This window comes from Ovis aries, chromosome 10 (assembly GCF_016772045.2).
Source record: "Ovis aries strain OAR_USU_Benz2616 breed Rambouillet chromosome 10, ARS-UI_Ramb_v3.0, whole genome shotgun sequence".
NCBI classification, from domain to species: domain Eukaryota; kingdom Metazoa; phylum Chordata; class Mammalia; order Artiodactyla; family Bovidae; genus Ovis; species Ovis aries.
Window position 1 is genome coordinate 23,701,584 of NC_056063.1, and position 22,586 is coordinate 23,724,169.

The 22,586-nt window shown below is 43.5% G+C and overlaps 1 protein-coding gene across 1 annotated transcript in view; it reads right to left on the bottom strand.

Annotated features, from left to right (window-relative positions):
• FREM2 (FRAS1 related extracellular matrix 2) overlaps window positions 1-7,220 on the bottom strand; it is a 161,196-nt gene extending 153,976 nt beyond the window's left edge. Inside the window, exon 1 of the mRNA XM_027973602.2 lies at window positions 1,751-7,220. Coding sequence (XP_027829403.2) covers window positions 1,751-6,923 — 5,173 coding nt within the window. The 5' untranslated portion in view covers window positions 6,924-7,220. The remainder of the gene's footprint in view (window positions 1-1,750) is intronic.
• Between the last annotated feature and the right edge of the window lie 15,366 nt (window positions 7,221-22,586).

Genomic DNA, 22,586 nt, shown 5'->3' on the forward strand with positions numbered 1-22,586 from the left:
ACAATAACACTCCCCCTTGGGAAGCCCTGGGGTTTAACTCCATCTCGAACCCACAGAGCTCACACAGGAGAGATCTGGTTTCCATTCTGACAAGGGTGAGATTTTCATGAAAGCAACCCAAAGCTCTTTGTAGTGAAAGTTGCACATTCTAGAAAACAGAGGTCTAACTCCCAAGCCAGCAGATTGAATGGGCTTCTCCCTTTAGTCACTGAGTAACTCTGCACAGGTCACCTGCCCTTCCTGTCTCAGACTCTGTGGACACACAAAGAAAATCAAGGTTACAAAAATGCACTCATCTCCGAGAATGCAGATACTTGAGGCAATGCAGTTTGTTACTGTGTTTGACACAGGGCAGAGAGGTTTGAAATGAGAAAATAATTTCCTCCTACTAATTTTGTTAAAATATCTTTAGGCTCTTAACAATGAACTGGATATATATTTTGGTGATGGGCTTTCTGTCTTCTTGCTTGTGCTAAGTCACTTCAGTCGTGTCTGACTCTTCGCGACCCCAGACTCCTCTGTCCATTAGGTTCTCCAGGCAAGAACACTGGAGCGAGTCGCCATGCCCTCCTCCAGGGGACTTCCCAACCCAGGGATCAAACCCGTGTCTCTTACGTCTCCTGCATTAGCAGGCAGGTTCTTTACCGCTAGTGCCACCTGGTCTTATACATTATTAAATATACTTTCTTTCCTTGTGTGGTTCAGGTAACGTGCCTTGTACGTATATAATCATTCTAAATCTAGATAAGTGTTTACCCATTATATCTTTGGACAGGTGTTAGTCTCATAAAATCTTATAAAAATTCTAAAATCTACAAAGTAAATATAAACACATCTTTCTATTTTCATTACAAAGTTGCTAACAACAGTAACAGTCTTAGAACAACCCTCTAAAAAGCAACCAAATTAATACAAATTGGAAGGGTCTATTTGAATGGTAACACACTGATTTGCTCAGTCATGTCAGACTCTGCAATTCCACAGTCTATAGCTCCCAGGCTCCTCTATCAGTGGAATTTCCCAGGCAAGAGTACTGAAGTGGATTGCAATTTTCTACTCCAAGGGATCTTCCTGATCCAGGGATGGAACCTGTGTCTCTTGTGTCTCCCGCATTAGCAGATGAATTCTTGACCACTGCACCACCCGGGAGGCCCCTATTTGAATGGTGGCTGTTAATAATAATAATGTGGATTCAGAAAATTTAGAAAGCACATCCTTTTCTAAGATGCTAACATGCTTCATGAACTGTCTTCCGCATATAAAACAGGTCGCTCAGAGGAAAACTGGGGCTGATGGAACACAGTTGAAAAGCCTGTTTCAAATTTAATTCACCGAAGTTCAGCTCTTTCTTTGGCATCTTAGCTTATATTTTCAAAATACAATACTCCTACTAATGAAGGTCACTACAGTGGGACATATGGCAAGAAGGGAGCTGTTCTCTTAGGAAACAGAGTCCCTGTATTTTCGCCTTTCCTTTATTTCCCTTTCCTTCTCTTTCCTTGGACTCTATTTTTTAATTTAATTATTTTTGGCAGCACTATGTGGCACATGGGATCTTAGTTCCTGGACCAGCGATCAAACCCACACTCCGTGCGTTGGAAGCATGGAGTCTTAACCACTAGACCACCAGGGAAGTCCTCCCTGGCCTCTAATTTGATGCTCTACTTACAAAGTTATCAGTGACAGCCATTTCTCAAGAAGTAAGACTTGGAGTGCCCTTTGATTATAAAGAAAGAAAAGTGAACCATACCTTGCGTAAACTCAGTCACACTGTGGTTGCCTTGGCCCAGGTTGAGGAGATATCCATGTCGGGGGGCCTCCGTCACAATAAACCGGAGAGAAACATGCAAGCTGTCTCTGTCCTCTGCTTTCAATACTTTACTTGTGATCATGAACCCCAAGTGGCCTGTGGCAAGAGTGCGAAGCGTAGAGGCCCCTTTGTTCACTACAATTTGGGGGACTCTGTTGTCAACAGCTAAGATCCGGATCTTCATTACTTGGGGTCTTCTTGTTTCAAATGCTGTATCAGGAAAAACATAGAACTCTGTATGGGAACCATCAGTCACCGTGAAGGAGAAGCTGTCTTCACTTGACTCAGTACCATCATGTCTGTAGCTGATTAAGTTTTCATTCAAGTCCTGCTTGGTAAAAATCATGGCGGGTCTGGTATTGTTGAACAGGAGTTGACCATGAACAGGCACCTGGGTGACAGTGAATTTCAAAAGTTTGTCTGGGGTATCCCTGTCTTCCACAGTGAGTTCAAAGGGAGTAATCAGCTTCTTTTCACCTTCGCTGACAACCAGGTTATGGATGGTGACCACTGGCTTTTTGTTGTCCACATCGCTGATGGAGATACGGAATGTCCGGAAGACAGGGTTACGTCCATCAGTGACTTGAAACTCAAAACTGTCCATCTTTACCTCATCATCAGCTGTGTGGATATAGTAGATTTTATTGCCAGCCAGTTGGAGCTGAGTGAAAGATGTGATAGACACTCGAGGTTGGTCTGTGCTTTCTAAGTGGCCTCTCATGGGAGCCCTGGTGATGGTAAAAACTAAGTTTTCATCAGGACTGTTCAAGTCACTAGTGCTCAGTAGATCTGTCGTAAGGGTGACCTTACCACCTTCCTTCAAGGACACTCCTTTACTTATCACATCGGGGAAGACAATGTCAGGGCTTCCAATAGACACATAAAAGTAGCGATCTATGAGTGCATTGATTCCATCAGTCACGTCAAATTTAATTAGATCCCGAATGCCCTCTTGCCCAAAATGGACATACTGAATCAAATTTCTGTCTACTTCATCCTGGGTAAAATTCATGCCCAATGTGATATTTTCAAAGACACCCGTCGGTGTTTGTCTCTGTAATAAGCCATGTCCTGGCCCATAACGAATAATGTAAACCAAGAATTTGTCTTCAGAATCTAAATCAGTTGCCATTAATATTCTGTTGTTGATAATTTTGGTTTCCCCGATTTCTATTTCCAGTCCATTATTGATGGCCATCCTAGGGGTCTCGTCATCAACAGGAATAACCATAATGAGGACCGTCTTTTCCACAGAGTGCCTACCATCTGTGAGTTTAATCACGAAACTGTCTTCCTGAGTCTCAGAGTCATCGTGCTCATAAATGATGCTGGAACTCTCTATGATCTGGTCCAAGGTGAAGCTTTCCACCAAAACCGTGCCGTTTATCAGCTGGTTCATGATGTGACCGTGGGTGGGAACCTTGGTAATAGTGAAAGTTAAGTCATCTGGGGGAACATCAGCATCAGCGGCATTGAGGATGGGTGTATCAACCACCAGACTCATGCCTTCCATCACCATAAATTCCCTGATGAATATTTCTGGCTGTTCATCGTTGGTGGGAATGATTACAATGGGGAAAAAATGTCTCTCTGAAAAGTTAATGCCATCAGAACAGCGAAATATAAATCTGTCTTCCACTGGTTCTACTCCTTTATGGACACTCTGGACGTAGTTTATGTGACCTTGCCTGAGATCTTTCAGAGTGAAAGCACTTATAGCAATTCCTGCTCTCGATTTTTCAGAGCCAGGGGCTGGAGAGATGTTCTCCACGTAACCCGAGGTAGGCTGAATGATGATGGTGCACAAGATGTCATCATTGAGAGAATCGATGTCTTCAGCACTTATGTGCATTGAGGTTATAACGCTTTTATCGCCTTCCAGAACGATAAACTGTTCACCTACAGAAATTTCTGGGGCCTGGCTGTCAACAGGGAGGATGGTCACCCACACGGTAACTCCTTGGATAGTGTTACCACCTATTCTCCATTCTTGAGACATATCCGACAGACTCAGGTTGAAAGAGTCTTCTTTGGGCAAGAGACCTATCTCCCCACTTGTGTGAGAGTAGACAACGGAGCCCTCCAAGATGTCTCTTTGGGTAAACTGCTCTGCTGGAACTCCATTGACCAAGATTTCTCCATATAGGGGTGCATCTTCCAAGAGGAAAGTCAACATCAAATCATCAGCGTCCCCATTGGTCCCCCTGATAACATTGGCAGTGATTTCAGTAGCCCCATTTTCTAAAACGTCTAGATAGGACCCCAGAGTGCCTGCAGGAAGGCTCAGCACAGGCAGCTCACCGTCCATGGGCCGGACATTCACTCTGAGAGTGATGGGTACCACGTGGTGTCCATCACTGACCTCCAAGGAGCAGCTATCGGTCAGAGACTCAGCCTCATTATGGGCGTAGGAAATCCGACCCTGTTTTATGTCCTCCAAGTGGAAAATCCCACCAACATGCAGTACCTGTCCAGACAGCTTCATGTGGCCATGTTTGGGCACCTGTATGACAGTGAAGGTGATGTGGGCCACATCAGTGTCCACATCATTCACACCCAACTCAGTCTCACTCAGGATGTGATGGCTCTTCTCCTGAACGGTGAAGCCAGTGTTGAGGATTTCGGGTGGCTGGTTGTCCACTGGCTGCAAGTAAAAGGTGAAGGTGCCTGGAGCCACGTTCCCAGCTTGGTCCTCCACCTGGAACTGAAACTGGGCCACTCGGGCAGCCACTCCCAGCTCCTGATCTGGAGGCCTGTAAGCAATTTTATGGTGGTTGACCTGAGCTTGTGTAAAATGGGCCACCACCACCGAAGGATCGTCAGTCAGGACCAAGGTGCCCAACGGGGCTGGTGAGTGGTTTTCATCTGTGTCCATCGGGGGCTGGGTCACCGTGTAACGGAGTTCTCTGTCATCTGTGTCCAGGTCCGTGTAGCGTAGCCACTTCTTCCTCAGTGGTGTGAGCTGGGATTCCTGTACCACCATCCGAAGGGGACAGCCACTGCCCAGCTCAGGAGGGAGGCGGTCCACGGGATGAATGCGTATCACGAACCTCTGTAGCCCAGACTTATTAGGGGGGTCATGGTTATCCTGGACACGAAATGTGAACTGGTCAATCACTGGCCCAGGACTGTGGGGCCCAGAGTGCCTGTAGAAAAGTCTCCCCTCGGTTATGTCTCGCTGCCGCCACTCTGTCACTGTTTTCTCATAGAACACTCCCTGTTTTCTCCAAGGGCTCCCGAGAAGCATCTCCTCCCCCTGGGGAGGATGGGTCTGGCGGAGAAGCAGATGCCCTGCAGTGGAGGAGGGTGCCTCCAGCACAAAAAGCAGCAAAGAGTCCTCTGAGTCCATGTCAGTTGCACTCAGAGCTTGGGGCAAGATGGGCACAGTTTCACCCTCTGCCAGCATCAGCCCCGTGTTGGCATTGAGGACTGGTGGCTGGTCATCCACAGGCACTAAGGTGATGGGGAACAGAAACTGCACCTGGTGCCTGCGTCCTCCGTCCACCATTCGGAGTATGAGGTTGTCACTTAGTGAGCCGTCTTTGTCATCGTGATGGTAGACCACTCGGCCGGCTGCTAGCTCAGCTACAGTAAAGGTCTTAGGGGCAGAGTTGCCACTGGAGGCACCCAGAAGGACAAGCTGACCATGCCGGAGCCCAGCCACCACCTCTAGCTGTACGGCCTCTAAGTCGTCTTCATCACTGATGACCAAGTTTTGTGGTCCACTGCCTGCAGGGCCAGTGAGGGGCCGAGACTGGCCCTCGTAGAGAATGAGACCAGTGTTCCGGGTGACCACTGGAGCCAGTGTGTTCATGGGCTTCACCACTACCATGAAGGAAAAAGGATCGGAGGCAGCACCTTCCGGGTCCACTACTTCCAGCTCGAGTTCAAAGAGACGCTCCTGGTCAGAGTCTTCAGAGGGGGGCTGATAGGCAATCTTCAGGAGGTGCAAATCCCTCTGAGTGAAGGAGGAGAGCGGCAGGCTGCGGTCGTCAGTGCTCACCAGGAAGCCCTGGCCGGGCTGGAACGGAGAGGTGAGATTGAAGATCAGCAAGTCTGGGGCACTCTCAGCATCCTCGGCTGCCAGCATGTCTGGGGTCAGGGCGGTGAGGACAAACTGGTCCACCTCCATCATCATCATGGCCACAAAGCTGGGCTTGGGGGCAGTGTTCTCAGCCCCTCCTCGGATTCTCACCAGCACTTGGAAGTGCTCGCGCTTCAAAGCTGGGCTGCCCACAGGAGACCCTCGCGATCGCAGCTCCACCACCATGGGCACCCAGTCCCTGTTCGGAGAGCGACTGGGGGCGGTGTGGCGGTAGCGCACGCCCAGCTCCTGGAATGCTTTGCAGTCCATCAGGAGGGGCTCCTGGGTGTCCCCCTTGCTGGCCGGGCCCGGGACCTGCGGGTAGTGAAGAAGTTCCCCGTAGCGAGGCAGCGCGCCCAAACCAGACAGGATGCCCACGCGACACTCCTCGGTCTCAGGCTGGTAGGCGAATTCCAGGCTCCGCGCGTCCAGGGCGTTGCTGGTCCCCAGCAGCTCCTCCACGACCAGGGGCAGGTTTCGCGTCACAACCTCCAGCTGGGTGAAGACCACCTCCACCTCCAGCACCAAGGGGAGCACGGCCGCCCCTCCCGGCGCGTCGTAGCGCAGCTGCAGCCGGACTCGATCCCGCGACGGGCTGCGCGCGCCCAGGTGCGAGTAGCGCACCTCTCCCGCGCCGAAGTCGCAGGGGAAGCGCTTGGGACTCAGGCGGCCGGGCCGCTGGGCCAGCGCGTCGTTGTCTAGCACGGTCACTGCGCACCGATCCCCCGGTTGCACCTGCAGCACTAGGTCCTGCAACGGATCCAGCCAGACCTCACGGCCGAAGGGCACCCGGAGCCCGCGGTTCGCCAGCACTATGGCTTCTTCGGCGGGGACCCCTGCAACCCCCGCGAGGTCCGGGGACAGCACGGCCCGGCCGGGGTCAGGGGGCTGTGCCCGGACGCGGCTTACCAGCGACAGGAGAAGCAGCAGCACCAGCCCGGGCGGCGTCGGGGGCGTCGGTGGAGACTTGGTGGGGTTTCCTGCGGGGCGCGTGCGCTCGGTTACCCCGGGGGTCCCGGTGGCTCGCATGGTCCGGTTGTGACGGCTCAGCCCGGTCCCCTGGAGAGCGCACTCAGTCCCAGTCCCGGGCAGGAGGTGAGAGCGTCCTCCGGAAAGTGCCAGCAACTCCGCACGGCGCCCGCGGGGTCTCGCTGTAGCCGAGGCTGGACCAGAAGGATGGGAAAGTGGCCCGGCGCGGTCCAGGCTGGAGCTGCGCGGGGAGGCTACACCATCCCGGCCGGCCCAGCCCCACGGCTCGCGACTCAGACGCGCGGAGAACCGAGTCTCCTCCACTCCTCCTTTCCAGGTCCCGGGACCCTGAGCTTTGAGGGAAATCCCACCCCTCGCACCCCCTTACTCCAGTCCTCCCAGGAGGCCAATCGTGAGTCCGGGGAGGAGGCCCCGAGACCAGGGTTGGGTAGCGACTCCTGCCAATCAGGTGCTGGGGGCCGAGGCGGGGAAACCGCGCGCAGGGGAGGAGATAGAAGGCGCAACAGGTTGTCCTGGAAGTGAGGGGGCTCCCTTCTTTCTGGGCTGCTAGGGTTGAGACTTCAACCTCCTGCGATCCACGAGAAGCCCCATTTTACCTCCCACTCCCCAACTCCAATGGGAACCTGCTCAGGGAATGTTTATTTCTCTCTGAAACTTGCAAACCCAAGAGGCGAGTTAGAAGCAACGTGGCTGGAGTTTGAATCAAAACCCAGGGCAGTAAAGGGAGGAACTCGGGCGCAAATTTGCATAAGAAGGAGAGCTGGAATTAAAAGCAAAACTAGAGGAGATGGAGCCTCCCCTCGCCCCCTGCTGTCTCCTTGTAAATTATGACGGGTACAGTTCTCGGGACTGGTGAGATTTCAACAAGCCCCCGCTTTGCAACCAAATTTTATAGCGAAAGGAGAAAGAGGCTTTTGGAAAGGGTGAGAAATGCAGTCAGATCGAAATCGCGAGGGTCGCCCCAAAGAGTAAGTTCTGGGGAGTGTAGCCCCAGGCTCTTCCAAAGCCCGCTGTTGGGGCAGCTGTCATTAAAGACGTTCCTGTTCTCTTCGCAGTAATTAGACCAAGTACGAACTAAACCCGCCTGTCAGCATCACGGTTCTTGGCATGCCGAGAGAACTGATAAATATCCGGAGGGCGAGCTAAAATAGGTGAGCTCCCTTCAGCAGCCGGTTTTGAAGCCTGACTCGAGCTCTGCCTGCCCCCTGGTGTTTGTCGGGTTTCAGAAGTGCGGAGATTCCCGTCCGGAAAGGTTTTCTAATTGCTTCTCTCCTCCTTGAACCCTCACAATTAAGACGCTACCGTTTTCACATTTGTTCTTTAAGCAGTCTTGCTTTTCCTGAGCAAAATGTTTTATTTTAGGTCACATTCTTAATACAAATCAGATAATTAGTTGGAATATCAAATTGAAATAATGGTCATTCTGCCCTTTTCCTGCTCAAGGGTATTTTAGATTTGGGGGTGGGGGTGGGGAGGAAGTGTAAGACGGCGTTAAGTCCTTTTACACTTTGGTCCAAATGGAAGATGTAAGATACATTGCTGTTGTTTAGTCGCTAAGTCCTGTCCGATTCTTTGAGACCCCATGGACTGTAGCCCCGCCAGGCTTCTCTGCCCATGGAATTTTCCAGGCAAGAATACTGGAGTGGGTTGCCATTTCCTTCTCCAGGGGATCTTTCTGACCCAGAGATCAAACCAGCGTCTCCGGTTTGGCAGGTGGGTTCTTTACCACTGAGCCACCAGGGAAGCCTTTAAGATGCATATGGGGTTACATTTCGGTAAGAAGCATTTATCCCTTTAACCGTTTGGCGCTTTTAACCGGAGCTCCTCCAGTTTAGGGTTTTGATCCCTACCTGCAGCATTGAGAGCTATTTTCCAAGACTGAGCACCACCTCTACACAAGCATTGTTGAGTGATGTCAGAGTCGGCTCCAGGAAGCCCACTGGGCAGCCTCTGCGCCTGGGAGTGGAGAGGGAGAGAGTTTAAGTGAGCCTCTTATCCAAACAAATAACATTTAGTTAGCTGAATATATTTCAGCCTATTGTACTTTGAACTCCTGTGTACAACTCATACATGCATTTTACAATTTAGTACAAAATGGACATCCAGGAACACAGAAGGGTTGTGACTAATCTTTTAAACATGAGAAAATCCCCATCCAACTCTTCACCAATTTCTGATCTGTTTTGGTATTATTTTATAATTTAGTATCCTTGTTTATTATTATGTACAAAATTCAAAAGGAAAATTCTATGATGTTCTATTCACGAATAAAATGAACTGGAAGATGCCAAATGAAAAGGGACATCATTTTCAGAATATGGTTCTTTATGTGTTGTATTTCAAATCCTGGTTATGGGTCTTGATTGAAAAATGTCAGGCATCGTGACTGCGGGTTCCTTCTGACCAGTGAGACCACCAGCCTGACCCCTGGTGCTTCCCAATGGCTGGAGGGCTTTCCTTTCTTCCTTTTAAAGTCCAACTCTGTTTGACTTGCAAGCAATGATAAGATCAGCATTTGAGGTATGGCAGTCTGCCTGAAGGGCAGAGTTCAATATTTTGTTTCATGGTAAGAAGAATAGAGGTCCACATTTATTTTCAAGTAGCCTAAGGAAATCAGTAAATTATAATTTTTTTGACTTTTTAATTTAGCTTGCCTTGATTGAGGTGAAGGAGTGACTCTTAGAAATTATTTTTGGTAAATATCTTAGGTACTTGTGTTTTTTTTAATTACACAGAAAGTAACACATACATTTATTTACTTATATGTATTTTGCATTGATGATCATTGATAAAATAGTGAAATATTAAATTCTCATCTGAAAGCAGATTATTGATGGTAATGATCCCTCATTAGGATGAATACCTCAGTGTTAAAATATTTCTATACTTAAATTGGCAAAGAAATATTTTATGACCAACACTTGCAAATCTTAAGAGATAAATAAGTTGACAAACATGTAGTTTTTTAAAAATGCCAAGCTTAAGTCTTCAGTTCTTGCCTTTTAAAGCTTTTGAACACCTGCTGTATATATTCTGGGGAAAATATCCTTTACAATAAAATTTTAAATTTATGTACTCTGTGGAACACACACCAAAATGTCTCCTCAAACCTACTTAAAGCTAAGTTTATGATTGTTAAAACTCAAAGGATCTCTGACCTAAGGTTATACAGCCAAGAACTTGTTGTGTTGTAAAATGAAAGATGCAGGCAAGATATTCAGGTAGAAACGGGGTAGTAGGTTTGGGGCTCTTACGTCAGATGCGCTAAAGACACACGTGGTCACATTTTGATTGTTTCAGAGTAGTTTCTCAATTTATTTCACCTCTCATGTTCTGCTACTGGCTCAAAAGACTACTAGAAGAGATTGCCCGATAGGCATCTTAAAAGTGCTTACAGACGAGTGATTAAAGTTTTAGGTAAAACATCTGTAATAGTTCTCAATAGAATTGTATTTGATAGTTTCAGAACCACAGCTTACTATAAATCCAAACCTAACTAATTTCAGAGCGGTGCTGAAAGGGTAAACAGCCTTGTGCTGGTTGACCAAAAGCTGGATTTCAGCCTTGGCTCTGACATCCACTAAGTGACTTGCAGCGGTCCCCCTTTGTTTAGCAACCAGTCTCCTCAACTATAAACCAAGGCCCTCAGTCTTTGTGAACAAATTCATCTTTGGTAATATTTTGATTTTTGGTGTTTGGTGCCTTAAACCAAATTTATGGGTGACCTTCCAGTTCTTTCCTTATGTTCTATGCTCAGAAGCAATAGTTATCATTCTTGCTGGAAAGACTGATTCCGCTAATGAAAAAATGTGACTACTACCTAGTCAGAAAATTAGAAGTCAAAGCTCATGCCCTTTGCCAATGAATCAATTGTTTCTTTTTAGATAATATGAAACAAATTTTGCATTCATTGACATGGGTAGCTTACATACATCATTAAGTAACTATATTTTTTAATCAAAGAGAAAATAAAAATTAAAACCTAGCAATACAAAACTAAATTAAAATTCACTAGGAGGATAGATAAATTTTCAAGATGAACCTATTATAAGGTGATACACATAGTGTCATATATACCCAATCTTTTAGATAAAGCTATGCTCCAATAGGGGTCTACTCTGTGGAAAAAAGAACACTGAACTAGAAGCCAGAAACCCTTGTTTTTTTGAAGCTGGCTTTTCCACTTGCTTTGAGCTCTGGACAAGTCACTGTCTCCATCTCTAAAAAAAAGTGATTGGAGAGGAGAGAAGGAACATGAAAATATTGCCTAGACTTTCCTCATGATGCTATTGGAAAGGTGAAATATTAATAATAAAATATGCATGTGTTTATGTGTATGTATATATGCAAAGTTGAAATAAAGATAAATGGTCATTGCTTTCAAATACATTTCTATATCTAGAAATATGTAGATATAGATTGATCTATAGAGATAATATTCCAAATTTTTACTAAGTAAAGATGGCAAACTCTTAGTTTCTCTTTGGTTCTCCTTATCTCATTTGCTGAACTAACTTCTTAGTATCTTATATCCTGACCCAGGAATCGAACTGGGGTCTCCTGCATTGCAGGCGGATTCGTTACCAACTAAGCTATCAGGGAAGCCCCCCAAAATATTTGGGTCGGTGTGAAAGTGAAAGTCACTCAGTCATGTCCGACTCTTTGCAACCCCATGGACTATACAGTTCATGGAATTCTCCAGGCCAGAATACTGGAGTGGGTAGCCGTTCCCTTCTCCAGAGGATCTTCCCAATCCAGGGATCAAACTCAGGTCTCCTGCATTACAGGTGGATTCTTTACCAGCTGAACCACCAGGGAAGCCCTATTAGTGAAAGTGAAGCATTTGATTGAGATCATAACAAATAATAAATCCTAACCATGTCTGGAGAAGGCAATGGCACCCCACTCTAGTACTCTTGCCTGGAAAGTCCCATGGATGGAGGAGCCTGTGGGCTGAAGTCCATGGGGTCACAAAGAGTCGGACACAACTGAGCAACTTGACTTTCACTTGTCACTTTCATGCATTGGAGAAGGCAATGGCAACCCACTCCAGAGTTCTTGCCTGGAGAATCCCAGGGACGGGGGAGCCTGGTGGGCTGCTGTCTATGGGGTCGCACAGAGTCAGACATGACTGAAGTGACTTAGAAAAAAAATAAAACCATGTCTATTAATTGTTCTATTAGTTTTCCTCTCTTGCTTGGATTTCCAGTCTTTCTAATTGCTTCCTCTTTGATTAAAATCTTGCTTGATTTTTCCTATTTTATAGAAAAACAATGTCCCTTGGTAACAGCAGCCCCTCAAGCTATGCACACATTTCTCTCTTCCTGAATTTTTTGAATCATTTGTATCTACTGTTTCTCACCAAACAGATTTATAAACCTGCTACAAAGTGACCTTCACCCCTCAAGTCATCTTGACGGTGACTCACCTCATTCACTACAGCTGTGAAGTTGTAGAGACTCTCTCCACAATGCCATTCACAACAGTCCTCTCTTCCCACTCTTGTCTGTCATCATCCTGGTTCCGTTCATCACTTATTTTTCTTTTTTTAAACTTTCTTCAAATCCCAGTTTCCTGGCTGTTGAATCTGCCATTCTATGCATTGCTCCAGAAGAAAAAAAAAAAAGAAAGAAAGTTCTTTAATCGTAAGCATTTTGCCAAAATCTCTTCTAGGCTTCCAACTGCCTGTCAAGTAAGACACAGTGTCTTCATCTCTATATTTTATGCTAAATTCCACATTGTTTGTGTTTCCCTGGTGGCTCAGATGGTAAAAAAAAAACCTGCCTACAATGCGGGAGACCCAGGTTTGATCCCTGGGTTGGATCCCTGGAGAAGGGAATGGCAACCCAATCCAGGACTCTTGCCTGGAGAATTCCATGGACAGAGGAGCTTAGTGAGCTACAGTCCATGGGGTCACAAAGAGTCAGACACGATTGAGCAAGTAACACTGAGCCACTCTGTTCAGGGACTGGACTTGCCAGCACTGGGTGTGAGACAGCAGCTCTGCAAACACCACCTCTGCTTCTTTAAGATTCCAGAAGTCACGGCAGAGACTGACCAAATGAATTCTCTCTCTGTCACTGTAAGTTCACACATCCAGACAGGAGGGGATTATCCCAGCTTAAGTCACAGGCCCACATTCTAGCTGCCAAGGGCACAGGGAACCTGTGCGTCTGGCGTTTTTGTCCTCCTGGTGTTGAGTGGCTCTCTTTACACTAAGATTCACTCTGTGGGAATTTCTCACTTAGGAGAAAGAAGCCAAAGAAGCTCCAGGGAGCCAAATACAACCACAGCACTTCATAGTAATTAAGTATCAATATTACCATTTTATATTTGAGAAAACTCTTCCCTGGTGGCTCAGATGGAGACACAGCTGGGTTCATCCTCCCTCCCAAGTTCATGCCATTAATCACAAAATTAGAATTAAATAAATTTGATGAGATGAAAAATAAATGAATTACAATTCAAGTCATCTGACTACTGCTAATTTGTTTTTTCTTTTACATTATGAAATATGCCATTAAAAAAACAGACAAAAATCCTTGAAGCACATTTGGCAAAGGCTTCCTATGTTTCTCTTATTCAGTCAAGGGCTTACTGAGCACTGCAGAGAGGAGAAAGTGGTTCATAATAGCATCACATTTTTTTGTTTTTTTTTTATTTGTAAGATAATTACTTTACAGTGTTGTGTTGGTTTCTGCTATACAACAAAGTGAATCAGCTATAAGCACACATATATCCCCTTCCTCTTGAGCCTCTCTCCCACCCAACCCCATCCCACTCCCAGCATCATCTTCTGATGGGCTGCACTGATAGGGATAACTAGATCCACACACTTGGAAAGCTACTCAATCCATACAACTGTGAAAATTCTTCCTTTTAAAGAAAGCAATCAAAAGAGGAAGGAGAGAGTGGCCAGGTCATTGTGCTTTGCAGGGACCTGAGCTGAACTAGCAATAAAAACTCAGCATGGCCTGAGGTTCAGCATAAATGCCTTAACTTGGCACCCTTTAACATAGTTGTCCCCAATATTTGGCTGTGTCAGATTACGATCTTTTTTTTTAAATCAATGATCCTGGGATACGAATAGCTGTGGATTTTTCACCCATAAATTTAAAGCAAAACTCAGAACAAAGTGGAATTTAAGTTGAAACAAGAGACCACCACTCAGCTTAACCCAGAAGAACTAAACGAAGAACAAATAAGGGCAAAAACTCTTACTGGGATTTAAATTAAAAAAAAATGTATAGGATGACTTCTGTAGGTTTCTTACAACAAAACTATTCTTGACCCCTATTAATAGGCCTTCACTGAGGTATGCATAGTGTCCTAGGAATAGACCACATGCATTTTACAAAAGCCCCTCTGAAGCAGAGGACTTTTTCTCATTTACATCTCACACAAATTAAGTTCTATAAGACAGAGTAATCTAAGGGACAAATTTTAAAAAGTTTTAAAATTTTTATCTAATTTTAATATGAGATGAATAGTGCATATACTTCTAGAGGGGGAAAAGTCCCTTTAACAGCTTCAAAACAGAATTATAAGGTCAGAACACAGAAACCATTACAGATTTCTTTTCAGAAGCTATTTTTTAAGATGACTTAGTTCTTGAGAACAATTTCATTGGTAGGTCACTTAAACGTTTCCAAAAAAGTTTTCTTTCATTTTTTATTTATGAATCCATCTCTAGACCCCATTTTCCAGGAATTTTCTAGCCCCCACCAAAAAGGTGCCAGCCCTGATTCTGCCTGTGCCCTCCTAGGATCACCAGCCATATTCCTAATTTGCTCTCTCCAGGCTCAATCCTGTTATCTTTTGCCAGGTCCCCCAGATTCCATCCCCATCTCCTGCCTTCCTGGCCAGACTTCAGTATTTAAATTCCACCAGTTGGATAAATGGTCATTTGGCTGTAGCTAGAGCCCCTCCAATGACAGAAAGCTTGCTACTCCAGATGGTAGTCGGGTTTATCACTGAAAAGCTGTAATTACTAGAAAGTTCATCCTTCCATAAAGCTGAACACTGCCTCCTTGTGATTTCCATCTATTCTCTTTGCTGGCATGAAATGGATTCTGTCTACTCCTTCTTCCACATGACAGCTCCCCAGGTATTTGAGGTCAGCCATCGTGTCCTTACCAGTTATCTTTTCTCCAGACTAAATATTGCTGCTTCGCTCAACTGTTTTTTTGCGATACCTTTTCCAGATCCCTTGCCATTTTATTTGCTCTGTTTATCAGTGCCTCTTTGAAAACGTGGCACCAAGACCTAAGCACAATAGCTTTCTTGGGATGGCATGACTGATTAGTGACTGAGCTGGGCTTTGAACCCAGGTTATATAGATCTGATGACTGGGTTTTTCTATTCTACACAATCTTGTCTGCCAACACAGTGCTTCCATTATTTGTGTTTCAAGGGTATTTCAAAGTAAAATAAGCCACATTATCCTGCTAAGCACAATTTAAAACAGCAGAAAGAAATTAACTGGAAAGTTCCCTAGCCTCATTTTAACCTCTTCAATTTTTAGAGAAACAAACACAACAGCATCAGAAATTTAAAAGGAAAAGAAAAAACAAAAGGAATGTCAAGTTATAGAAAACGTGTATACTGTTAGCACACTTTCTGGAAAGAAATTAGCTTATTAGTATATTGGTTGGTTCCCAATCAAGAGATGATATTTTTATTCCTTTGAAGAAGTTATTGTCATTTTTAGAAATTATCCTAGGAAGTAATGCAATGTTAAAATGAGTTCTATACAAATAGAGATGTTTATGATAATATTACAGATTTTAAAAAGTCACAAAACACTGTCTAAAAGAAAATGAAAAGATAAAGTAAAATTTAGTAAACTAACAGAGAAATCACTTGAGGAGTCGCTTTACTCGATAGGGTAGGCATACGCTGCCTTTTTATATCTGCTGCTGGCCAGTCATGTTCGACTCTGCAATTCCGTGGTCTGTGGAGTCCCACCAGACTCCTCTGTCCATGGGATTCTCCAGGCAAAAACACTGCAGTGAGCTTCCCTTTCCTTTTTCAGGGGATCTCTACCCCACCAAAAAATCATGTTAGGTCAATGTTTATTTAACAAGTGCTTGTTATAATTATTTATAATATTTTAAATAAGGTTCCTAGAACCAGAAGACTCAGGTGGCTGTAGGAACAAGAAGAAAAAAAGAACACTTGGAAGTAAGAATATCATCACAGGTCATCTGAAAAAATAATTTTTGAGTGCTTATTATGTGCAAGGCTAAGCTGCAGGGATTTGGATGGATGAAGGAAGCAGATCCGGTCTCATTAATGGAAATTATCAATTATAGAAAAAAAAATGTGTTCACCTCACTGTAAATTAATGGATATAACTTTAACTTAAATACTAAATCCAATACATCTAAGAAACTAACTTAATTGAAACAAACTTTCTAATTGTTAGCTTATTGTGTAAAATGTAATTATATTCTTTTCTACTACTTTTAAGAATATTCAGTTTTCTCACCTTCCTTGGTTTGCATCTTAAGAAAGCTTACTAGAACAGAGACTGGAAGAACAAGAAAAGTAAAATCTGCTGAAGCAACTTTCTGAAAGAGTTTTCAAATTCATATTAATGACTTTGAACTTGATGTAACCTGCTATTTCCCATAACTTACATACGATGCTTATCATATTAAAGACATCGATTTCTTGGAAGGAAAAAGTGATTTTTTTCACGTTTCTTTCAATTATTTTATTCAAGACATTTTCTGACTTACTGCATCAAGATCAGTAATAACACTGATAAAATAAGTAACTTTATCTTCTAAGCCTAGTACTCATAACTTTTGAGCTTAAAGGTGGTGATTAGAACCTGTCTTATTTAAGGAAAAACTGAACCATTAAATTGGATAGACCAGAAGGAAATAAAGGGAAAATTAGAAAGGAATTCAGAATAATATATAAATAAATAATGAATTTTGCAACGTAGACTAAAGACTGTAATTGTTTAGGAAAACAGAAGTACTTGAAGTCGAAGATGCTGCTGCTGCTGCTGCTGCTGCTGCTGCTACTGCTGCTGCTGCTGCTGCTAAGTCGCTTCAGTCATGTCAGACTCTGTGCGACCCCAGAGATGGTAGCCAACCAGGCTCCCCTGTCCCTGGGATTCTCCAGGCAAGAACACTGGAATGGGTTGCCATTTCCTTCTCCAAGGCATGAAAGTGAAAAGTGAAAGTGAAGTCGCTCAGTCGTGTCCAACTCCTGACGACTGCATGGACTGCAGCCCACCAGGCTTCTCCGTCCATTGGATTTTCCAGGCAAGAGTACTGGAGTGGGGTGCCATTGCCTTCTTTGGAAGTCGAAGATAGGAAGGTATAATGAAGGGAGTAGGTTTGGGTTAGAAACTGAAGGATGCACTTGGATAACTGAATAAAGAGAGGAGACCCTGTAGGTCAAGGACATCAGAAGTTAAGGGTGTGGGTACACTGTACCTTAGGGAATTCCCTGGCTGTCCAGTAGTTAGGATTTCATGCTCTCATGGCTGGGTTCAATCCCTGGTCAGGGAACTAAGATCTCACAAGCCACACAGCACAGCCAAAACAAAAACAAAAACTCTACATCTTAGTAGCAGATGGTACTGATAAAAATAGACCATTTAGTGATATGAATAAAAGTATTGATGAGTTTGCTGTAGCCATCCATGTTAGAAAGTCACTTTCAAAAAAGGAAATGCTCCGGGGTTGGAGGGGAAGGTGGGACAAATCGAGAGAGTAGCATTAACATACAGACACTACCACGTGTGAAATAGAGAGCTAGCGGGAAGCTGCTGTTTAGCACCGGGAGCTCAGCTCTGCGCTCTGTGATGACGTAGAGGGGTGGGATGGGGGCTGAGAGGGAGACTCACGAGGGAGGAGGCATATGTACCTTTACGGCTGATTCACGTTGTTGTACGGCAGAAACTAACACAACCTTGTGAAACAATTATCCTGTAGTAAAAAGATTTTAAAAGATGATATTTAGACTTGAAAACCAAACTAGCAGTGATTGTTGGGGATTTTCAAGGTGATCAATAATTAGTGTTGCCCTAGGAAGAGTAATCCGGCAGCTAACTTCCTGTGTGGTAACTGGGAATATAGTGCTTAGGATGTCATTTCATTGGAATGATGGGGGTAAGGTGAGTAGGGCTGCTGCAGAAATAAGGAGCGAAAGGAAAGGCTAGAAAGTTTGGAAGGGAAAATATGTCCGTAGCGAGTACTTTGAGTAAATACATGTTGAATGTTTCCTACATGCAAAGGAGTATGCTAAGAAAGGACAGCGTAGTTATAGAGTGTCAAGACGACAGAAAAAATAAAGACAGCTTTATGGTTTCTAACTAGAAGAGTGGAAAAACAGATTTCATAAGGCATAGGAATGGAAGTGTGAGACCTCTAACATGTGGGAAGACTTCATAGACCCAAAGAACTGGAACTCAATGGGACCTGAACAAGGGAGCCTTGTTCCAAAAGAGCACGTGTTTACATACATGTCCCTGTACACACCCACATCCACTGTGCTGTCATCAAAGGAAGGAAGGCTGTGATTATATACACAAGGCTGTTACATCTCTTTGATCTATTCCTGGTATAAAACTGTTATGCACAAAGATATTCATCATGGGCTCTGGTTACAGAGAGTTGTAATGTCTCAAACTCCAGTGAGTGTTTTCCTTCCAGCTCTTTGCGCTATTATTTTAGACTTTGAAATAATATAATTACGATATTTTAAACAGCGTAACTTGCCATTTAAATTCTAGAAGTTATCTTCTTCTTTTAATTATATAGCCAAACTAATATTTTTCAGCACATTCCTACTTACTCCTCCTAATGCCTCCAGATTCCTGCATGTTGATATCTGTCTGACTGTGTCTATGAGTATAGCTTTCCAGTGTAGGTAGGATGGTTTTTGTAAAAATATGCTGTTAAGCTACATGAGTCTTAACTCAGGAAAACATATATGTATATCTTTGGGTTCTGTGTTTTATCTAGAAACATGTTGCTTTCATAGGCATGCTGATACAGGTATAAGATACTGCAGCATAATATCTTTTTTTACGTTATAATGAAATAGTTGACTCTCCTTACTATCTCTTTTCCCTGGAGTATGTAACTCACCATACTCATATTATGTTTCCGATAGACTACTGTGTGTGCTTAAAAACAATACCTTAGGTACTGATTTTGCTGTGCTGGTGCCTGACTATAGGAGAGCTATTAAAAGAATAATAGAAATATGTACATGTATAAGATTATATATATATATATATACATATATATATATATATATATACACACACACACACAGAGAAATAGAAAAAGTTGGTAAAACATTTTTTTTGAGCTAGTACTGCTATGACATCTTCTGGGAGTTTATGTGATGGAAAGTACTGGTGCATTACAATTATAAAAACCAAAATATTTCACAAGTTTTCTGGATAATATTAGATAGAGGAAAATAGCCTATTAAAAGAATTAATTAATGCCTTCAAATGAAAGTAGATGCTAAGTATGGCTTCTTTTGGGGGTTATGTTGCACGTCCTCAATGCAGGCAATGTGAATAAGGGAAGACAACTATTGGGATATCAGAATCCATCTGACTTCTCCAATACTGCACAATTGATTATTTTCCCAATGTCACTGAAATGACATATTCAATTTTAATAATGTTAGAAATATCTCAGCAATTTTGTAAGATGTGATGGCTCTGATTTATAGAAGTTCTTAAAAGGTAGCAATAAGAAAAAGAAAAAATGTAGCAATAAAAATCAGGCAATCCATAAGAAGAATATCAAATAAATATAATGTCCCTCTTTGCTGAGGGCATTCATCATCAGCACTCATACATTACATGCATAGTGCTAATCAGCTGGGGCAAAGACTCTGAGTTCTCTGCTGGTCTTTTCATAGGACAGCTGCTTTGAGTGTTGACTCATGACAGCTCATGTCCTCTCCCTTCTGTCCTCGGACAAACGAGAACCACCTCAATAGGCTAGCCAATACTCCCTTCTACCCATTCACCGTTAGACCAAGGCCGATGATGTAAAAAGCAAGTCTCTTTGCCTCAAGGTGGGACAGACTCTGTGGAGTAGTTCATACTACAGAACTTTCTGGAGGAATCACACTAAAGCTAGGTTTTAGGAGAGTACATTCTTGCTTAGTTATTTTTGTTCCCTGCACTGTCCTGCTTCTGTCACTTCCAATCTCATGAGAGTTTTTCCTCAATAAACCACGTGAACAGAATCTTGATCTCAGGCTCTGTTCCCACTGAACCCAACCTAAGGCAATGTGATGTGGACAAAATCAAATGCTATAACATGGGTTCCAATCTTTCAATTCTCTCAGTGGCTTGGTGATGATTTAGTAACCTGAATTTCTTTTGATTCCACCTGATGATGAGCAAATAATAGATCACGTATTCATTGAGACACTATTGTCTTTGGATCATTTCTTCTCTCAAGGACCCCTTTTTCTCCTCTACAAAACCAAAAAAGACCCCATTAATATTTGTTTTTGTTGTTCAGCTGCTAAGTTGTGTCCAACTCTTTGAAATCCCATGGACTGCAGTATACCAGTCTCCTTTGTCCTCCACTATCTCCCGGAGTTTGCTCAAATTCATGTCCACTGAGTTGGTGATGCTATCTATCCATCTTGTCCTCTATTACTCCCTTGTCTTTTTGCCTTCAATCTTTCCCAGCTTCAGGGGTTTTTCTATTAATATTTACCCTCACCTGTTTTGAGAATTTCTGCCAATATCTCATATATAATCACAATCTCTTTAGGAAGGATCCTTTCATTACTGTTGCTACTAATGTCTCCTGTGAGACCTCTGATTTTTTTTTTTGCCCAGAGGCCATCTCCCAGAACCTTCCAGGTAACCATATGATTGTGCCTTTCTACTGCCATCTGGAGAAGAGAATGGCTACCCACTCCAGTGTTCTTGCCTGGAGAATTCTATGGACAGAGAACCCTGATGGGCAATAGTCCATGCGGTCGCAAAGAGTTGGACACAACTGAGTGACTAACACTTTCAAAACCACCATCTATCTACCTACCCATGCATCCATCAGTTGACCCATCTATTCATCCATCCCCACGTGCATCCTCATATTTAATCAACAAACGCCAACAAACACAGATTCTGTCTTGCCCTAATGAGAGTGTCCAGTGGTGAATACTGATAAGAAAACAGACTAGTGCAATACAGATTGTCAAAGAGTTATGAGAAGATGATTCAATATAAGAAATTGAAAGCTCAAAGATGAGTGGGCTGTTTACTGTGCTAAGGGGGAACTACATTGGTCAGGCACAGTCTCTCGGAGCAGAGTAGACTGTTGATCTCATACATGGTTCAGAAAAAGAACACAGTTCAGAGTCTGGCAGAATTTCAAGCATGTCAATGAATTGAACATTATCTGTAGAAACAGATTTTGAGGAGCTTCCTGTCAATTGGTTGGCACTTAAAGGAGAGTTGAGAGGACTGAGTCTGAGTCTATTTCTGACTGGCCAATTCCTGATCCACGAGGAGCTGTTACTGCTTGGCTGGCTTACAAAAGTATGTTCCCTGAGGCAAGCTGTCAGAGATTAAATTGATTTTACAATGCTGGTGGCTACTTATTAACATGGCTATATAACCATTAGTCTTCTCCTAGGAAAATGGGTTTTGTTTATAATTCACAAATGAAATTCCCCCCAAGATGGAATCTAAAGGCATCCTGTGGAATCACCTTCTTGGGATTTGTAGGGATTCAAGGAAGCTTTCAAGAGGAGGCCACTTAGAACTGAAGGAGAAATAAGAACATTTGCATGTTATGGAAGGCAATAAATTCCCCTCTCTCATTTTTTTTCTTGGGCTATTTTGAGCTGACTTTCTATTAATTACATCTAAAATGTCTTGCTAATCAGGATAAAATTAACCTTTTTATTATTAACCTATTTTATCATTACTTAGTCCCATTGAATGAAGAAGCTTTTATTACCTAATTTTGTTAAGGATGCTCTTTCACTGGGATGGGGCTTCCCTGGTGGCTCGGATGGTAAAGAATCTGCCTGCAATGCAGGAGACCTAGGTTTGATCCCTGGGTTGGGAAGATCTCCTGGAGGAGGAAATGACAACCCACTCCAGTATTCTTGCCTGGGAAATCCCATGGACAGAGCCTGACAGGCTATAGTCCATGGGGTTGCAAAGAATTGAACATGACTGGGTGACTAACACTTTCACTTTTTCACTTTTTTTCATCAGAATATTTTCTAACTTAGCTTGGACACATGCTCTGCTTCTATTTTTGTATTTACATTTTAAAATTTTTAGTAAATTGCTTCAGTCTTTAGACTCTTTGTGACTTAAGTATTCAGAAAAAAAAGTGAGGACTGAGTCCTTTGTTTTTCTGTTTTTTATACCTTGGTTACTATATAAAGTTGAATTACTGTAAAAAGTTGAGAACAGGATCTCTTTTTGATTGCTGAGTTCTAAAATCTCTTTTCTGAGATCAGCCTAAGAAGTCAATTGTTAGAGTCATCTATTTTTAGCACAAGGGTGTAGTAATCTGAAAATGCTACATTTTAGGTGTAGTGTAGGTGAATACCTTTTCTAAAACTGGGCATTTTTAAAGTATTAAACCTGTCATTGAATACCAACTCTCACTGTTCAGGATGGAAGGTGAGATGCATCATAGAAACTCTATGATTTCAGTGATGTCATAGCAA